We start from the raw sequence: 19,033 nt of genomic DNA, 5'->3' as shown, positions 1-19,033 counted from the left end.
TGATCACTCAACAGGAGGTCCACAGGCACCAGGCCTCATTCTATCAACTATCTCTGCTTCTCCAACTGCAGTCAGTGATACACAGGGCCAGCCTGATGCTTGTCTCTCACCAAACACAGGCATTTTAACGGCTGGCTTCCTTGAGATGTCCCTGGGCTAGGTAAAAGCACTCTGAGACAGTGTTCCTTCCACCCTGGCTCTATGCCTGCAGTGAATGTATGCGTCTTCCTCAGCTGGGACAAGAAGCCACAGCTCTTCACTGATTAAATCCCGTGTCTGGTCCAAACTCACATCATAGCTTCTCCATCAATCTCCACTGCACACTTTCAGAGCCAGGTTATCTTAGATCAGCCCTAGAGGCACTTCAGAGAGTGACATTCAAATCTGGCTATACAGCTGATACTGAGATCTTCAAGGCAAGAAAACAGTCGAAAACTACGTTGCTAAAACACTCTACAGATTATATGTATAGGAGAGCTTTTGAACTTACGAGTAACATCAAATACTGAAATAGGTTGTTACTTTTCCTTTCTCCACTTCTCTCATTCTCTCTCTCTCACACACACATGCACACATCCTTTTTACACGTTAAGACAATTATATGAAAAACAGATAATAGATTTTTAAATAACATCTCAATATGCAGATCAAACAAAATTGTACTTCCTCTATTTCAAACAAAATCACATAAATTACCCATCAGTTTCCCTATATTTGATATTGTTGAATAATGCTATAATTTGATCTTTTTGTTTTTAATGGGGTTTTTAACTTTGACTGAAATACTTGCTTCAGACTTACTTAAAGCAGAATTAACTTTTTTTTTTCTTTTTTTGACCTGCTACTTTTAGATTTGGGGGGTGATGATTCAAAATCAGATGTGTTCACAGTAATGGATGCTATTTCCACCAATCCTGGCTGAAGGGATTCCAGTGATACATGAATAACAATATTTGTTTTAGGAGACAGTCCTTCTAGCTGCTTAGGCTTCTTAAACATTGGATGACACTGGGTCTTGTGCTCCCTTTCCTCTTTGGAAGTTAAAAACTATGGCCGACATTTGGAACACTGGTGAAAACTCTTTTCCCAGTGCCCTCTATGATGACTTCTGTATGCTGTTGCAGTTGTAAAAATTTTGAGACAAAACGGGCAAAGTAAATTCTTACTGTTACCATGGTATGCTCTGAAATGTGCATCCACATCTGCAAAAAATGATGATCTGTAACTGCAAACCTGGCATACATAGGGCATTTCACCAGGCTTATGATTGTCTTTCATGTGCTCTAAGAGAACCTGATCTGTCTCAAAGGACAACTCACAGATGTGACAGACTGCGGGGGGCTCCTGGGGAGTGGGGACACTTTCAGTGTGACACTGCAGCTGGAAGGGAGTAGGAAACTGGCGGAGGCACTGCTGGCAGGTGGTGTGGGTTTTCCAGCTGTCACCTCTCTGCCTCTCAAGTTCCATATGGTGCTTCATGTGATTCATAAACTTGACATTTTTTAGAACTTTCAAGCAGCTGAGGCATTTAAACACTGTGTGGGTCTTCGGTTCTGGCTGCCCAACTCCTATATGCTCTCCATAGTAGAAGTCGCGAAGTAACACAATCAGATTTCCTTCTGTGGGATCACCAATTTTGTTTGGACTTGCCAAACTTGGAAAATCAGGTTTTGTCAGTCCATTTACCCTTAAAGGCCTTACACGCTTGCAATGAACATTGTCCTTTGGAAAAGGTGTTGGACAAGGTTCTCCATTCTGAACTTGGCTTAGTGAGGTATGGACACGGTCTGGTGTGCTTTGCTGAGTGGTCACTGTATGAAAAAAACCTGACAGGGAAAAACCTAAAGAATGTTCCCCTATAATGCCATCACTGACTTTAGGCCTTCTGGGATTTCTGCTATTTGTTTCACAAGTGGAAAGTCGCTTTGATACATGAGGACTTTCATTCATATCTCCTGCAGAAACTGCTGTTTCTATTGGATGCTGCAATGAACTTGTGAAGGTAATCAAAGAAGAACATAACTCCTTCAAAAAGCAATCAGGCACTATTTGTGGTGAAATATTTTTATAATCAGCTTGAGACGGAGGTTCAATAATAATAGGACTATCTGTTGATCTTGATTCAGAGTCAGACACTGACAAGACAGTCTTTGCTTCTGATGTAGGAGTCATATGACTAACAGGCTGTAATTTGTGAGTGTTACCTTTCCTGAAGTGACCATACCCTTTTCTCCTTGAACAAGAACCTGGGGTATCTCTGTTCAGTATATTTGAAACGACTGGTTTTGAAGCTGAGCTCATCCCAACAAAGATCACGTCAGCATCTTCATTTACATGTTCCGCTCCAACCAAGATCATTTCATCATCATCATCATCTACTTGTTTGGTTTCTCCCTCCCTTTTCCGTACTTCTGGCTCTTGTTCTTCTTCATGTAACATACATTGGAGTTCCATATTTTTAATACTTTTTTTATTCTTAGAGGGTACGGCCACAAGTCCCATTGCTTCCTTTATACAAACTGCCACCTAAGTATAAACATACTACATATTAGTTAAGTACAGAAAAATGGGCTATTTGATTATCTCCAAAACTGTAGCGAAGTTATAAACACCCTTATCTTACAGACAAAGACACTGAGTGTCAACGAGACTCAATGACAGCCGAAAAACCTACGACTACAACTCTACATGGCTCTAGAATCATATCTTTGTCCCATGTTCATTTTAACCTCTATTTAAAAAAATTAAGAAAAAGAAAAAAAAAAAAACCCTCCACTACTGATCATTAGGTGAAATCACATGTAAAGGATGAGTATATTTACAAAAGCACTGTTGTACAGCTTTTAGAAACATGGACTTTGGAGTCAAAGAAGATTAAGTTGGAATTCTAAGTTAACCACACAGCAGTTGCATCTTCTTGGGCAAATTTATAACTTTTAACTGTGTTTCTGTATCTTAAAGACAAACATGCTTATTTCTCAGACTTAAGGTTAACAGCTCTTTTAAAAAGGCATCAGCTATTCAATGGCATCTTGTTTTGTAGTAAAATTGGAAGAAAATGTATCTTAAATGCACATTACAACTGATTCACAAATTCTAATTTCATAAATGTTAACAAAGAAAATAGGTAGCAAATTCAAACTATAATCTATCTATACCTAGTTAACAAACAGCATAATTCAATGTCAAGCACTTAACACAGGCCTAGGAAGTTGAGAATGAGCTCTCTTTGATAATCTCACCCCAATTCCACACTGATAATATCCTAAATTTCTCCCTCTAATCCTGGCTAAACTTCAATCCAACAATGCTTCATCCTTTACGCCACACGTCTCTTCCCCACATAGCAGGCAAAGTGATGCCAGTATTTCTCTCATACAAATATCAGACAGAGACATCACACACACACACACACACACACACACACACACACACACACACACACACACACACCCCTGATATCCCTTATGAATACAGGTGAAAGAATCCTCAACAAAATACTGGCAAACAAAATCCAACAACACATAAAAAAGATTGCATACCATGATCACATGGGATTTAGGGAGGTATGCAAAGTTGGTTCATTATATGAAAGTCAATCAACATTATGCCATTTTAAAACAATAAAACAAATAACACATCTGCCTGAAGAAAAAGCATTTCCCTGAATCTAGCACCTTTTCATAATCGGGGTTAAGAGAACACTTACTAATTAAGAACAGAAGAGAACTTTCTCAATCAAATGGCACCTGTAAAAGACCCACAGCTAACATCATACTGAAGAATGAAAAACTGAAAGCTTTCCCTCTAAGACTTGGAACAACACAAGGAAGTCTATTACACACTTTGGCTCAACATTATACTGGCAGTTCTATAACCAGAGCAATCAGGTAACAAAAGAGAATTGTTGCTATGTTTAAAAAAAAAAAAACGAAAAAACAAAAACAAAAAGCCTTCAGAATGGAAAGGAAAAAGTCAAAGTATATTGGAGATAACATACTTTTGTATATAGAAAATCTTGAAGAAAACACAAGTATTAGAATTAATATAAAGCTTACAGAATAGAAGACAAATATTTTAAAAGTCAATCACATTTTATACAGTAGCAACACATGTTGTTATGTAAATACTTGAATCTACACTAGCGTTAAAAAGAATACTTAGGAAGCCAGAAAGAGAAAGACAATATATTCTTTTGAATGGCTGAGTAATACTCCATTGTGTATATGTACCACAGCTTTCTGATCCATTTATCTGTTGATGGACATCTAGGTTGTTCCATGTCCTGGCTATTATAAACAGTGCTGCGATGAACACTGGGGTACATGCGTCTCTTTTAGTTCTGGTTTCCTCAGTGTGTATGCCCAGCAGTGGGATTGCTGGGTCATACGGCAGTTCTATTTGCCATTTTTAAAGGAATTTCCACACTGTTCTCCATAGTGCCTGTACTAGATTGCATTCCCACCAACAGTGTAAGAGGGTTCCCTTTTCTCCACACCCTCTCCAGCATTTATTGCTTGCAGACTTTATATGAATCAATTCTAATGCGATGGTTGAAACTGGAGCCGATTATACACAGTGAAGTAAGCCAGAAAGAAAAACACCAATACAGTATACTAACACATATATATGGAATTTAGAAAGATGGTAATGATAACCCTGTATGCGAGACAACAGAAGAGACACAGATGTATAGAACGGATTTTGGACTCTGAGGGAGAGGGAGAGGGAGAGGGAGAGGGAGAGGGTCGGGGATAACTTGGGAGAATGGCCCTGAAACATGTACTCTATCATGTAAGATAGTTGCCAGTCTATGTTCCATGCAGGATACAGGATGCTTGGGGCTGGTGCACAGGGGTGATCCAGAGAGATGATATGGGGTGTGATGTGGGAGGGGGAGGGTCAGGATTGGGAACTCATGTACACCCGTGGCGGATTCATGTCAATGTATGGCAAAACCAATACCAATATTTTACAACAGTGTTGTAAAATAAAATAAAGTAAAAATAAAAATTTAAAAAAAAAAGAAAGGGAAAGACAAATATTGTATGGTATCACTTACATGGACTCTAAAATATGACACAAATGAACTTATCTATGAAACAGAAACAGACTCAAAGACATAGAGAGCAGACTATGTGATTACCAAGAGGGGAAAGGTGGGGCAGGCACAGATTGGGAGCTGGTGATTAGCAGATGCAAACTATAATATATACAATAGACAAACAAGAGCATACTGTATAGCATAAGGAACTATATTCATAATTTGAGATAAACAATAATGTAAAAGGGTATGAAGGAAATTGTGTGTACATATGTGTGTGTTTACATATGAAGGAAAGGAAAGGACAACAGTTGGCAAGCACGTACAGAAACTGGATCCTTGTGTGTTATAGATAGATTTTAAAATGGTGCAACTGCTACAGAAAACAGTTTAAAGGCTCCTCGAAAAATTAAAGAACTAGAGCTGACACATGATTCAGCAATTCCACTTCAGGATTCAAAATTCAAAAGAAGTTAACATGGGGTCTTGGGATATCTGCAGAGCCGTGCTCACAGCAGCAGGAAGCACAACAACTAAGAGGTGGAAGCATCGAAATGTCCATCAAATGTGATATATACACACAATGAAATATTATTTAGCCATATAGAGAAAATTCTGTCACATGCTACAACATGCATGATCATTTCAGACATCAAGCCAAATGCAATAAGCCAGTCGTACAAAAAGACAAATACTGTAAGTTTCTACTTGCATGAAATAGCTAACACAGTCAAGCAATAGAAAGGAAACAAAAAAAGAACGATGGAGTCCAAGGTCTAGGTCAACAGGCAAGAAAAGAGGAGTTGCTGTTTAATGGGACAGGTGATGGGTACAGAGTTTCAATTTTGCAAGATGTAAAGGTGTAGAGATCTGTTTCATAATGTTGTGATAAGGAATTCCCTGGTAGTTCAGAGGTTAGGACTCCACAGTTTCCTATCAGGGGCCTGGGTATGATCCTCAACCAGGGAACTGTCATTCAAGCTGCACAACACAGCTAAAACAAGGACAACAACAACAAATCAACACTGTGACTATGTGTGTGTATATGTGTTAGTCACTCAGTTGTGCCCAACTTTGCATCCCCACGGACTAAAGCTCACCAGGTTCCCTTCTCCATCAGACTTGCAGTGGGTTGCCATTTCTTTCTCCAAAAGTCTGATGAAAGTGTGAAATAGTTAGCATGCAAAAATGGTTAAAATGGTAAAAATTTAAGTTAGATGTTTTCTATAACAATTAAAAGAAGAAAAGCATTTAACAACCAGGAAAAGAATTTGAATAGACATTTCCGACTCTTTGCAACCCCATGGACTGTAGCCTACCAGGCTCCTCCGTTCATGGGATATTCCAGGCAAGAGTGCTGGAGTGGATTACCATTTCCTTCTCAACGGGATCTTCCCGACCCAGGAATTGATCCCAGGTCTCCTACGTTGCAGGCAGACACTTTCCCTTCTGAGCCACCAGGGAAGCCCCGAGCAAAATGTCAATCAGTCTCACTGAGATACTACTTCACACCCATACTACTTCACACCCAATCAAAAGGACAAATAATAACAAGTGCTGCAGAGGATGTGGAGAAAAGGAAATCTTCAGATATTGTTGAGGTAATTGCTGTAAAATGGTACAACCACTCTTGCAAAAGTGGTTTGTCAGTACCTCAAAAATTAAATATAGAGTAGCCATATGATCCAGGAATTTCCCTCTTTTGTATATATGCACAAACACTGAAAATGTTCAGTCCATGCAAAATCAGTGTTCACAGCAACATTACTCACAATAGCCACAAAGAGTACACCATCCACGTATTATCCATTCATTGACGAATGGATACACAAACTGTGGTATATGTTCAAAATGGACTACACGGAAGCCATTTACCATATTCATATACCATATTCAGCCATAAAAATAAAACAAAAACATTCACTGCTATACAAGCATGAAAAAGATGAATCTTGAAAGTACACAAACGAGGGGACTTTCCTGGAGATCCAGGGTTTAAGACTCTCCACAGGTGCCATCCCTGGGCTGGGAACTAAGATCCCACATGCCACATAGCTAAATAAATAAATATTTAAAAAGAAAATATGACATCTGAATAAAGCCAGACACAAAGGTCACACATTGTATGTGGGAGAACTGTAGGTGGAAGAGAAGCAGGAAAGAGAAGCACTTTGTCATCCAAGTGAAACATTTTTTTCAAGGAGGAGGAAATAAACTACTCGGATAAAGGCTGCCAATAAATTAAATAAAATAACAACTAAAAATTGACCACTGAGTTAAACATTTGAAATTCACTTGTGGCCTTGACAAAGCGGCTTTACAGGAAAATGAGAGAACTCGAGATAACAAAGTCTAGGAACAACTCTGCAGAAGTCTATAATAAGCAAATACGAAATAAAAGCAGCAGAAGCAGGAGGTGTCACCAAAAGATGGATTTTTAACGACAGGTCACATTATAGTCAGTCTGTTTGCTGATGGGACCATCCAGAGAAACAGAAACCTTAATCCAGGACAAAGAGGAGACTTGCTAGAATATCAAGAAATGAGTAGGTCTAGAACTGAGTAGATCAAGAATTGAGTACATCAAGCTGGAAAGCACACAAGCTGGAGAAGGCAATGGAAACCCACACCTGTACTCTTGCCTGGAAAATCCCACGGATGGAGGAGCCTGGTAGGCCGCAGTCCATGGGGTTTCGAAGGGTCGGACATGACTGAGCGACTTCAATTTCACTTCTCACTCTCATGCATTGGAGAAGGAAACGGCAACCCACTCCAGTGTTCTTGCCTGAAGAATCCCAGAAAAGGGGGAGCCTTGTGGGCTGATGTCCATGAGACTACAGAGTCGGACACGACTGAAGCGGCTTAGCAGCAGTAGCAGCACACAAGAAGAGTACACAAGCCAAATAATTTGCTCACAGCGACAGAACTGAGATCATACGAAAAAAAAAAAGGCTGGCATGGTGGATTAATGGATATGGTAACCAGCCTTCAAGTGAATCGAATCTCCTGATATTCCTACCCCTGTGTAGTTCTCTCTCAATCTATCACATGGTAGACCTGTGAGACTAAGCAAATAGATGTGTAACATCTGAAAAAAGACTCTGCACTTTATCATGGGTGCAAGTGCTTTCCTGAATCACTCATTCTGAGAAAAGACAGCAGCCTCCACAAGAGAAGCCCCTTGGAGAGGCCCACAGAAGGAGGAACTGAGGCTTCATGAGTACAGCCAAGTGAGACAGCTTAGATTCAACAAGCTAAGTCTTCAGAGGTTGCCAAGCCAGACAAAAGCTTGACTACTACCTCAGGAGAGATCCTAGGCCAAGAGATAACAAGTGGTAAGTTCTTTCAAACTACTCCATTTTGAGATCATATGTACAACACAAACATTTCAAGTTCTAATACCATTCATATCATACTTACACACAGAACAGTTCTCCTATAAATATAGCAAAAATTAAAACACACACACACACACACACACACACACACACACACACACACAAACCAAAGCACCGAAACACAGGAGTTGCCTGGCAGTCCAGTGGTTTGCTTAGGACTCAGCCCTCTCACTGGATCCTGTGTTCGATCCCTGGTTGGGGAACTAATATCCTATGAAGCCACATGTTGTGACCAAAACAAAACATGCTGTGAAGTCAAAGCTGTACCAGCAAGATAAGTATACAACACAGCTGTAGGCACAAGTTGCTGGGCATAGAGCTTCCTATGATCTTGTTTACGCACATGGAATGAGCTCAGATGGTGCCTCTCCCCCATCCAGTGGAGTTCACTTACTTAATGAAAAAAAGTCCTTCAGGGTACAGAAATGAGCAAGTAATCTCACGCGAACATGTTAAATCACAACACAATTTCTCTGAATGAACCACTTGGTTCATTTGTTCATTTGGCCATGCTGCTTGGCTTGTGGGGTCCCATTTCCCTGACCAGAGATTGAATCCAGACCACTGCAGTGAAAGCCCAGAACCCTAATCACCAGGCCACCAGGGAACCCCCACACCTGCATTGCTTTGCTTTCCTAGCTAAAACCTTAGGATATGAGCATTCCCCATTTTAGCCTCACCAAGCGGTAGGAGTCAGCTCTACACAGCTTAAGACCCATGGTACTCTTACTTTTCTTCTTTCAAGAAGGCAGGAGAAAGCCACTCACCCTGCCTGTTTTTAAGGTTGCCACTCAGAAAGCTGCAAACCTGAAACCATGATGGCCCTGAAGTCAGCACCCGCAATCAGGGTCAGGTAATCCCCAATCAGGAATACTCTCTCAACAGCAACGTGTCAGCCGACGAATGAAAGGAGAAAAACGGAAAGTAAGAAAGCCACAACTTTGTCCCTTATTGTAAAGATGTCTGTCACCTTACCTCAGGGGCCCACTGAAATCCTGAGCGCTTGAGACCTCCCAGGCAGCACACGGTCACATCCTGGGGACAAGCAGAGGAAAAGGTCAGGGTGAGTCCCCTGTTCCGGGAACATTCTACCCCCACCCCACCCCCAGGCCCTACCTGGTCCTACCCTGCGGATGCTGACCAGGCGTCTCACACTCAACCAGACCAAGTGATTGAACTCCTTTGCCCTGCCTGAGCTTCTTCCTCCCACCTCCCTTCTCTCAGTAACAAACAAACAAATACCTCATCTGCCAACTTCCCGAACCAAATGCCTGAATCTCGGGGCCCCCAGGGACGGGGCAGCCCTGGAGTCCGAGGTGAGGCAGAGGAAACTGGAAAACGACCAAAGCACCAGGGCGGTGAAGAGGCCACTAGATCGATTTTTTTTCTTTTTTCTTTTTTTTTTTCTGCGCTCCCCTGACTGTGCCTGGGTGCAGAACCGGGTTGGGCGGTGAAGATTTGTGTGTGTGTGTGTGTGTGTTTAAATACATTAGGTTCCACAGGAGAGCTGGGGGTGGTGCCAGGGGCCAGCGGCCTAAGAGGCCCTTTCTGCGAGCTGGCATGTCCCACCCACCCCCCGGGCAGGAAAGCTGCTGGAGAGCAGAGCCCGCCCAGACTAGAGAGGGGAGAGGGCGAAAGGAGCCTGAGGCCTGTGGGTCCTGCCTCATGCTCCCTCCTGAGGGCCTGCGGGCCCTCACCAGCCGCCCCACCGAGCAAGGCCTCTGCGAGTGGGGACCCGAGAAACCTTCCATTTGGCCGTCAGGCATCGCTTTGGCTGAACCACGCTCCAGTCCTTACCGGTTCCCCGTTGACGGAGGAGGAGACAGAACTGCCTGCGGATCACCTGCCCTAGGCAGTTCCCGGATTAAGCCTGAGGAGGCGAGCCTGAGGGGATGAGGCCGCCTCAGGTCTGGGGCGCCGCCTCAGTTCCCCCTACAGGCCTACGGGCTGCCTCGATGATTGGCTGCCAGGTGTCGGCGCCTGCCATCTGATTGGCCGCGAGGCCGAGTTGGGCGCATGCCCGCGAGATGGACACCCCAACCGCACCCCCAGTAAAAGCACCCCTGTGGGCGTGGTCAGGCTGAATCTGAATCTCAAGAGTAAAGGGTCAAGATTGCTCAGCTCACCAAACTCAAAGAAAGAAAAAACAGATGGCACAGTCGCCAGGGCACAGGGCTGAGAACGGCCTCCGAGTCTACCAGGGGAGTCCAGTGATGGTGTCCGGCACTCACAGCCCTCAGGGGTGACCTCCCTTAAGCCAGTTCTTTGCTTAAGGAACTTGACCTTACAGTGGATCTTGGCGCCCCTCCTCTTGGAATTACATTTCAATCAAGGCAGGGCAGCCTGCCCCTGTTTTTGCACTGTCTATTGTGAGCTGAGAATGAGCTTTACTTTTTCTTCTTCTTCTTCTTCTTTTTTTTTTTTTTAATTTTAGAGCTTTACACTTTTAATGGCTGAGGAAAACCGAAAAGAATTTTATTTTCTGACGTGGAAATTGTGTGAAAATCAGTTTTCAGAGTCCTTAAAGTTGGAACGGGGACTTGCCAGTTTCTTTGGTTATTGTCTATGGCTGAAAACTTAATTAATCGCCAATGATCATATTTGCAAAGCCTAAAATATTTCTTTTTTGGCCCTTCAGAGTCTTTTTTAAATGCCCCGTTCTGCTGGAAGTCTCCTAGTAGACCGTTGAGATCTCCTATGGGAGGATAAAGTTTTCCTTTTGTTACATTATTTTCTTCTCTATTATATGCATTTTTCATTCTTTACTAATTTCATTCCTTCATATCGCTATAAGTTTGTTCTGTTGCTCATCTTTACAACTTTTTGAGATAACTATTTGTAACTCTTATTTCTCTTGTATCTAATGCTATAAATTTACCTTAATTTGTTGTTGTTGTTCAGTCCCTCAGTCATGCTGGACTCTTTGCAACGCCATGGACTGCATGCAGCACACCAGGCCTCCCTGTCCTTCACTGTCTCCTGGAGTTTGCTCAAACTCGTGTCCATTGAGTTGGTGATACCATGCGAACATCTCATCCTTCGCTGCCCACTTCTTCTCCTGCCCTCAGTCTTTCCCAGCATCTAGGTCGTTTCCAATGAGTTGGCTTTTCACATCAGGTGGCCAAACTATTGGATCGTCAGATTCAGCATCAGTCCTTCCCGTGAAAAATCAGAGTTGATTTCCCTTAGGATTGATTGGTTGAATCTTGCTGTCCAAGGGACTTTTGAGAGTCTTCTCCAACACCACAGTTCAAAAGCATCAATTCTCCGGCACTCCACCTTCTTTACGGTCCAGCTGTCACATCCATACATGACTGCGGGAAAAACCATAGCTGTGACTAGATGGACTTTGTCAGCAAAGAAATGTCTCTGCTTTTTAATAGGCTGTCTAGGTTTGTCATAGCTTTTCTTCCAAGGGCCACATATCTTTTAAGCTCATGGCTGCATTCACCATCCACAATCATTTTGGACCCCAAGAAAATAAAGTCTGTTACTGTTTCCATTGTTTCTCCAACAAATTTAACTGTATCCCACAATTTTTGTGAATAGACTGCTCATTATCATTCACGTCCGAGTATATCCTAATATTCTCTTCTAAAGACAAGACTATATATTGCATGGGCTTCCCTGGTCACTCAACTGGTAAATCACTTTCCCGCCAATGCAGGAGACACAAAAGGCCTGGGTTCGATCCCGGGTCAGGAGGATCCGCTGGAGAAAATAATGGCAATCTGCCCCAGGATTCTTGCATGAAAATTCCATAGAGATATATGTTATGTGTTAACATAGTTATTTCTATTTTCCAAGTGAATGGCATTTTCAAAGATGTTTCTTGGTCAATTTCTCATTATTGCATTATAGTCAGATGACACAGTCTAAGTATTATTGACCCTTTGTATTTGAAGATTTCCGTTAAGTATGCAGATTTCCATCTCAGTGAAGTCAAAATGAAGTGGGTGTTGTGTAGAGAAAACACTTGCAATGTCTGAAATGTGTGTATGTGAAATGACTTCCTTTATGCTTCACAATTATTCCAGCATCTTTCAGTAGGGTACCTTTAACTAAGTTCCAGGGTTTCCTCAAATTTTACCAGTTTTTCCACAAATGCTCTTTCCAAGTTCATATTCCCATATAGGATACTGAACTGCATGAGAATATAGAGCAAAAAGCTACAGATACCTCCCTTAGCTTACTCTGGTCTATAGCAGTTTCTTAAACTTTCCTTGTTTTTCATGACTTTTGACAGTTTTCAGGAGTCCTTCAGGGACAGGTATTTTGCAGAATGACTCTCTATATGGGTTTGGGATGTTTCTCCTGATTGCCCTGGGGTTTATATAATTTTAGAACCATACCTCCAAGGCAAAATATCTTTCTCATCATTTCCCATCAAGGATTCATACTATCAATATGACTTACCGCTAGTTCGTCTGCTATAAAGTTGTCTCCTTCCTACTGACATATTCTGTTCTTGGAAACAAGCCACTAAACACAGCCTACATTTAGGGAGGGGCATGGACTCTCATCTTGAGGAAAATATCTAAGAGATACACAAATTACTGAGTATACAAGTTAATTGAAACTCCTTTGTAAGGAAGATCTGGTTCTTCTAGCCATATCTTTTAATTTTAAATTAATTAAAGTAAAGATTTAATAGGTTTTCCAGTTTGTGCTAGTGGTAAAGTACCTGCCTGCCAATACAGGAGATGTAAAAGAGGTGGGTTCAGAGGAGCCTGATGGGGTCACAAAGAGTTGGACAGACTGAAGCCGCAGAACACACACAAAGATTTAATACCTCAGTCACACTGGCTACATTTTAACATTTGCAAAGTGGCATATTAGACAAGGACATAGAAAATATATTTTATTGAGAATTCCTTAGTGATCGGGTTGTTAGAGATTTGTGCTTCCACTGCAGGGGGCAGAGAGTCAATCCCGGGTTGAAGATCTAAGATCCTTTAATCCTCACAGCAAGGCAAAAAAAAACAAAAACAAAACCAAAAAACCTGCCAGATGAACACTCCATCTGAAAATTCAGATAAGGGATATAAACAGAACACCTCACAGAAAAGAAAAGAAACATAAGCATTTATATATGTGAAAAGCTGATCGCCCTCATGAGGGAATACATGTAACAATTATTAAAAAGTTTTCTATTGCTGCAGAAATGTCTGTGAATAGCACTGACTTAGGTCATTGTTTTTCCAACCTTTCTTCTTTTCAAAAGTAATGCATATTAACACATGAAACTGCTTTAGCTCTGTCTCAAAAATTTGCTATTTTCACTATCATTCAGTTCAAATAATGTTTTTCCCATAACAATTTCTCTTCGGAGCAATAAGTTATTTAGGTTCAGAAGCAGGAGAAGGAGAAGCCTAAACCACAACATTAAAGAGGCTTGTGAATTACAGAGGTGCCGCTTTTGCACTTTGGGTTCCTGGCAGTCCTTACTCTATCCTCAGCCTGTTTGCAGTGCTATTGCTTCATTTTCAAACTTTGGGAGTTCTGTACTCCTCAGTTATCTTTCTGGGTTTTTGTTTGGTCGTGCCACAGAAGCTGTGGGATCTTAGTTCCACAACCAGGTGTTGAACCCTGGCCATTGACAGTGAAAGCATCAAGTCCTAACCACTGAACCAGCAGGCAATTCTCATATCTTTTCCTTTCTTTCTTTCAAATATTTATTTATTTACTTGGCTGCGCTTGTTTTCAGTTCCAGCACAAGGACCCTTCAATCTTCATTGTAGCATGTGGGAGCAGGAATTTTAATTGTCACATGTGGTAGTTTTAGTTGCAGCATGTGGGATCTAATGCCCCGACCAAGGAATGAACTTGGACGCCCTAATCTGGGAGCACCGAGTATTTCCACCGGACTACAGGCATGTCCTTCCCATGATTGAACCCAGGTCTCCCACATTGCAAGTGAATTCCTTACTGTCTGAACCACCATAGCTTTGACTATAAGAATTTCGGTCAGCAGAGTGATGCCTTAGCTTTTTTTTTTTTTTTTTTTTTTTAATGCTGTCTATGTTTGCCATACCTTTTCTTCCAAGGAGCTAGCTTCCTTTCATTTTGTGGCTACATTCACCATCCACAGTGATTTTGGAGTCCAAGAAAATAGAATCTGCTGTTATTCTAAATTGTTCACCATTTCTTTGCCATAAAGTGATGGGACCAGATGTTGTGATCTTCGTTTTTTGAAACTTGAGTTTTAAGCCAGTCTTTCACTCTCCTCTTTTGCCACCATCAAGAGGCTCTTCACTTTCTGCCCTTAGGGTGACATCATCTGCATATCTGAGGTTGTCGCTGTTTCTCCAGCAATCTTTATTCCAGATTGTGCTTCATCCGGCCCAGTGTTTTTCATGATGTACTCTGCATTTAAGTTAAATAAGCAGGGCAACAGTATATAATCCTGACGTACTCCTTTCCCTATTTGGAACCAGTCACTTGTTCCATGTCCAGTTCTAAGTGTTGCTTCTTGACCTGCATACAGATTTCTCAGGAGGCAGGTCAGATGGTCTGGTATTCCCATCTCTTTAAGAATTTTCCAGAGTTTATTGTGGTTCACACAGGCAGAGGTCTCATACTTCGTGGAAAATAGATGAAGAAACAATGGAAACAGTGACAGAATTTATTTTCTTGAGCTCCAAAATCACTGCAGATGGTGACTGCAGCCACGAAATCAAAAGATGCTTGCTCCTTGGAAGAAAAGCTGTGACAAATCTAGAAAGCTTATGAAAAAGCAGAGACATTACTTTGCCAGCAAAGGTCCGTGTAGTCCAGGCTATTGTTCTCCCACTAGTCATGTATGGGTGTGAGAGTTGGAGCATAAAGATGGCTGAGCACCAAAGAACTGCTGCTTTTGAAGTGTGGTGTTGGTGAAGATTCTTGAGTGTCTGTTGGACTGGCCGCGAGATCAAGCCAGTCAGTCCTACAGGAAATCATCACTGAATAGTCACTGTAAGGAATGATACTGAAAGTGAAGCTCAATACTTTGACCACCTTATGGGGAGAGCTGACTCATTAGAATACATCTTAATGCCGGAAAAGTTTGAAAGGAGGAGGAAGGGATGACAGAGAATGAGATGGTTGGATGGCATCACACACTCAACGGACTTGAGCTTGAGCAAGCTCCAGGAGACGGTGAAGGACAGAGAAGCCTGGTGTTCCGCAGCCCACGGGATCGCAAAGAGTGACCACGACTGTCCAACAACAAATTATTATTTGTCTTGCTTGATGTTTTTCTTGTTTCTGCAGCTTTTCACTTCTAATTAAACTTGTTTTTTGAAACTCATGGAAGGTCTAGGACGAAAAATTCTTCTACAAATAAGGGACTACATTGGTGGGGGTTGGGCAGGGGATGGTCTATCACTGGGAAAGCCCTGCAGGGTCCTGCTCAGTTATATCATGAAACAGACTGGCAATGCCAAGTGTTCAATAGAAATGGAAATGCCAGTACTGTTAGTGGAAATACACATTGTTCCAATCAGTTTCAAAAAAGCGTTTGACTGTACCTGCCTGTTAGAATGGCTCAGTCAGTAACATCTGGCTGCAGTGGAGGAGACCTTGGTTTGAACCCTGGGTCAGGAAAATCCTCTGGGGAAGAAAATGCCAACCCACTGTTGTATTCTTGCCTGGGAAATCCTATGGACAGTGGAGCCTGGTTGGCTAGTCTATGGGGCTGTAACAGTTAAATACCACTTAGCAACTAAACCACTGCCACATGCGTTGTCAGAAAATCTCATGTCTAGACATATAGATATAGCTATCCTAGAGAAATTACAATGAAAGACACAAAAAGGTCCATAGGCAGCTTATTCACAAAGGAAAAATGAGAGCCTTAAATTTCAGGCACAATCGTGCCAGTTCATCCGAGGGAATTCTACCCAGCAATCAAAAAAGAATGTTCCACAGCTGCATACAATAAGAATGCATCTCACTTATTTAAAGGAAAACCAAGACCAGCGGAACAGAAAGTCTACTGTGTGATTCTATTTATTTAAAATTTGAAAGAAAGAAAAATGAATCCCGGGTGCTAGAGGTCAGAGAAGTGGTTACTTTGAGGGGCAGAGAGTGGCCAGTAAGGAACATGGAGATTCCAAAGCTACTTCATAGTAGAGAGAGGAAAGAAATACAATCTCAGTTACAGTAAAGCCAGACTTTATTTAGGTGGGATCCAAAATACCTGTAGATGTTTACTGATGCCGTGAAATTAAAAGATGCTCACTCCTTGGAAGAAAAGTTGTGACAAAGCTAGGCAGTGTATTAAAAGAAAGAGACATTACTTTGCCAACAAATGCCCATAAAGTCAAAGCTATGGTGTTTCCAGTAGTCAGGTACAGATGGAGGAGCTGCACCATAAAGAAGGCTGAGTGCTGAAGAATTGATCTTTTCAAACTGTGGTGCTGGAGAATGGAGAAGACTCTTGAGAGTCCCTTGGACTGCAAGGAGATCCAACCAGTCAATCCTAAGGGAAATCAACCCTGAATATTCAGTGGAAAAACTGATGCTGAAGCTCCAATACTTTGGCCTCCTGATGGGAAGAGTCAACTCATTGGGAAAACAAAACAAAACAAAACACAACCCTTGATCCTGGGAAATATTGAAGGCAGCAGCAGAAGGCATGACAGAGGATGACATGGTTGGGTGGCATCAGCAACCCAACGGAATGAGTTTGAGCAAGCTTCAGGGGATGGTGATGGACAGGGAAGCGTGGCATACAGAAGTTCATGGGGTCACAGGGAGTCAGACACGACTGAGCAACTGAACAACAAAAGCCAGGCAGGGTCTTTATGTACAGCTGGCTGAACCTCAATGGGGCTTTTCTGAATTTCTGGAGGTGGGTAGAACATAATTTTTTAGCCAGATCCCATGCTGCAGCATGTCTGGAATACTTTGTGTTCGTAGTCAGTCTTTTTTGTGTGTTTTCAGGGTGGCACTTGGGAGTCAGTGTTCCTCACAATGATGGATGCTGTCTCTCTCAGTCCCAGCTGAACTGAACTTTGGATCATGACCTCTGTTTCAGGAGGCAACCCTCGCAAGTGCCCTGGCTGTTTGAATGACTGATAATTCTTGGTTTGGTTCTCTGTCTTTTCCTTCACGTTCAAACTTTGTAGCCAGCACTTGCAACATGGAAAGACCCTCCTGTTGCAGTTCCTCCGAGCGTGATTTACAAAGGATGTCACCTGCTTGAAAATTTCGAGGCAAAACAGACAAACAAATTGTTCGTGTTTCCATGCCATGTTCTAAAATACGTCTCTACGTTGGCACAGGCTGACAATCTGTAACTGCAAACACGGCACACATAGGGCATTTTGCCAGGTTTGTGACTGTCCTTCATGTGCTGTAAGAGAACCTGATCTGTTTTGAAGGACAATTCGCAGACATTACAGACCGTGGAGGGCTCCCAGGAAGCATGGACCCTTTCCATGTGACACTGCAGCTGGAACGAGGTGGGAAACTGGTGGTGGCAGTGCTGGCAGGTAGTGTGGGTTTCCCAGCTGTCACCCTTCTGCCTCTCAAGCTCCAGATGGTTCCCCACGTGGGTCATAAACTTGACATATTTTAGAACACTCAAGCAGCTGAGGCATTTAAAGGCTGTGTGAGTCTTCTGTTCTGGTGCCGTCTCTTGTATGCTCCATAGTAAAAGCCATCAGATAACATTTACTCTCATCAGTAAATTTGATCCCAGATTTACTTTCATGGGATCAACAGTCTTGCCCTGACGTGCAAGAGTCAAAAAGTCCATTTTCTCCAGCCCTGACAAACTACATGCTCCTTCTGGATCCATAAGACGGAAGCATGCCTGGTCATTGGTGTGAGTCCGTGAAAATGATGCCCCACCATGAACATGGCTCGGTGAGGTCGGGGAATCTTCCAAGGTCATAATCGTGTTTTTCCAGGAGAGATACCTGGGGGGGGGGGGCGGAGAATGGTGGAGGCAGGTCCCCCTGGGACTCCATCGCTGAGTTTGGGTCTTTTGGGATTCCCACTGTTAAAATTCACATCTGAAGTGGGACACCGCTTTGAATTAAGAGGACTTTCATCCTTGCCTCCTAATGAGAGAACAGCTCCAGAGAGACAGTGAGGCCGCAGAGAGAACAATTCTGAATTGTGAAGGACAGTTTCCGGCGAGCTTGTTTTCTAACCAGGTTTAGATGAAGGCTCAGAAATAATAGAACTGCCTCTTCCTCCCCATACACACTGAGAAGCTGGTGATATGGCAGCTGGCTCTGATGCTGGGGTCCTAAGATTTGCAGGTTGCAACGTGCAGGAGGGATCTGGACTCACGTGGTCCTTCATTCTTCTTGAAGATGAGTCCCTGGTCACTCTGTTCAAAACGTTAGAAATGACTGGCTTTGAAGTTGAAATCACTTTGACAAAGAAGGTTTCAGCATCCTCCTTGACGTGCTCCACTCCAACAAAGATGACCTCAGCATCGTCATTGTCCTCACCTCTGGATTTGGACACGGCGGTCTTTTTCTCGGGTTGTGGTGGTGCTTGTGCTTCCTCACATGGGAAGAGATGGGCCATTTTGCAACCGCTTTTGGCTTCAAGTGGCCCCTTCTAGTGTTTTTCTCCCCCTAAAAGCAATCAC

General features: G+C 42.5%; 1 protein-coding gene and 1 pseudogene across 1 annotated transcript; both read right to left on the bottom strand.

The window, feature by feature from the left end:
- Nucleotides 1-1,168: 1,168 nt before the first annotated feature.
- On the bottom strand, nucleotides 1,169-2,502 carry LOC132658938 (zinc finger protein 280B-like). The gene is given in 2 exon segments (XM_060408490.1): nucleotides 1,169-1,234; nucleotides 1,237-2,502. Coding segments are annotated over 2 exon segments (1,332 nt in total).
- A 14,885-nt stretch (nucleotides 2,503-17,387) lies between these two features.
- On the bottom strand, nucleotides 17,388-18,049 carry LOC132658982 (zinc finger protein 280A-like; annotated as a pseudogene).
- Nucleotides 18,050-19,033: the final 984 nt, after the last annotated feature.

Source organism: Ovis aries, chromosome Y, assembly GCF_016772045.2.
Source record: "Ovis aries strain OAR_USU_Benz2616 breed Rambouillet chromosome Y, ARS-UI_Ramb_v3.0, whole genome shotgun sequence".
In the NCBI taxonomy this organism is placed as follows: domain Eukaryota; kingdom Metazoa; phylum Chordata; class Mammalia; order Artiodactyla; family Bovidae; genus Ovis; species Ovis aries.
Note: the sequence above shows the minus strand (reverse complement) of the source record. Positions and strands in the feature narration are given on the sequence as shown.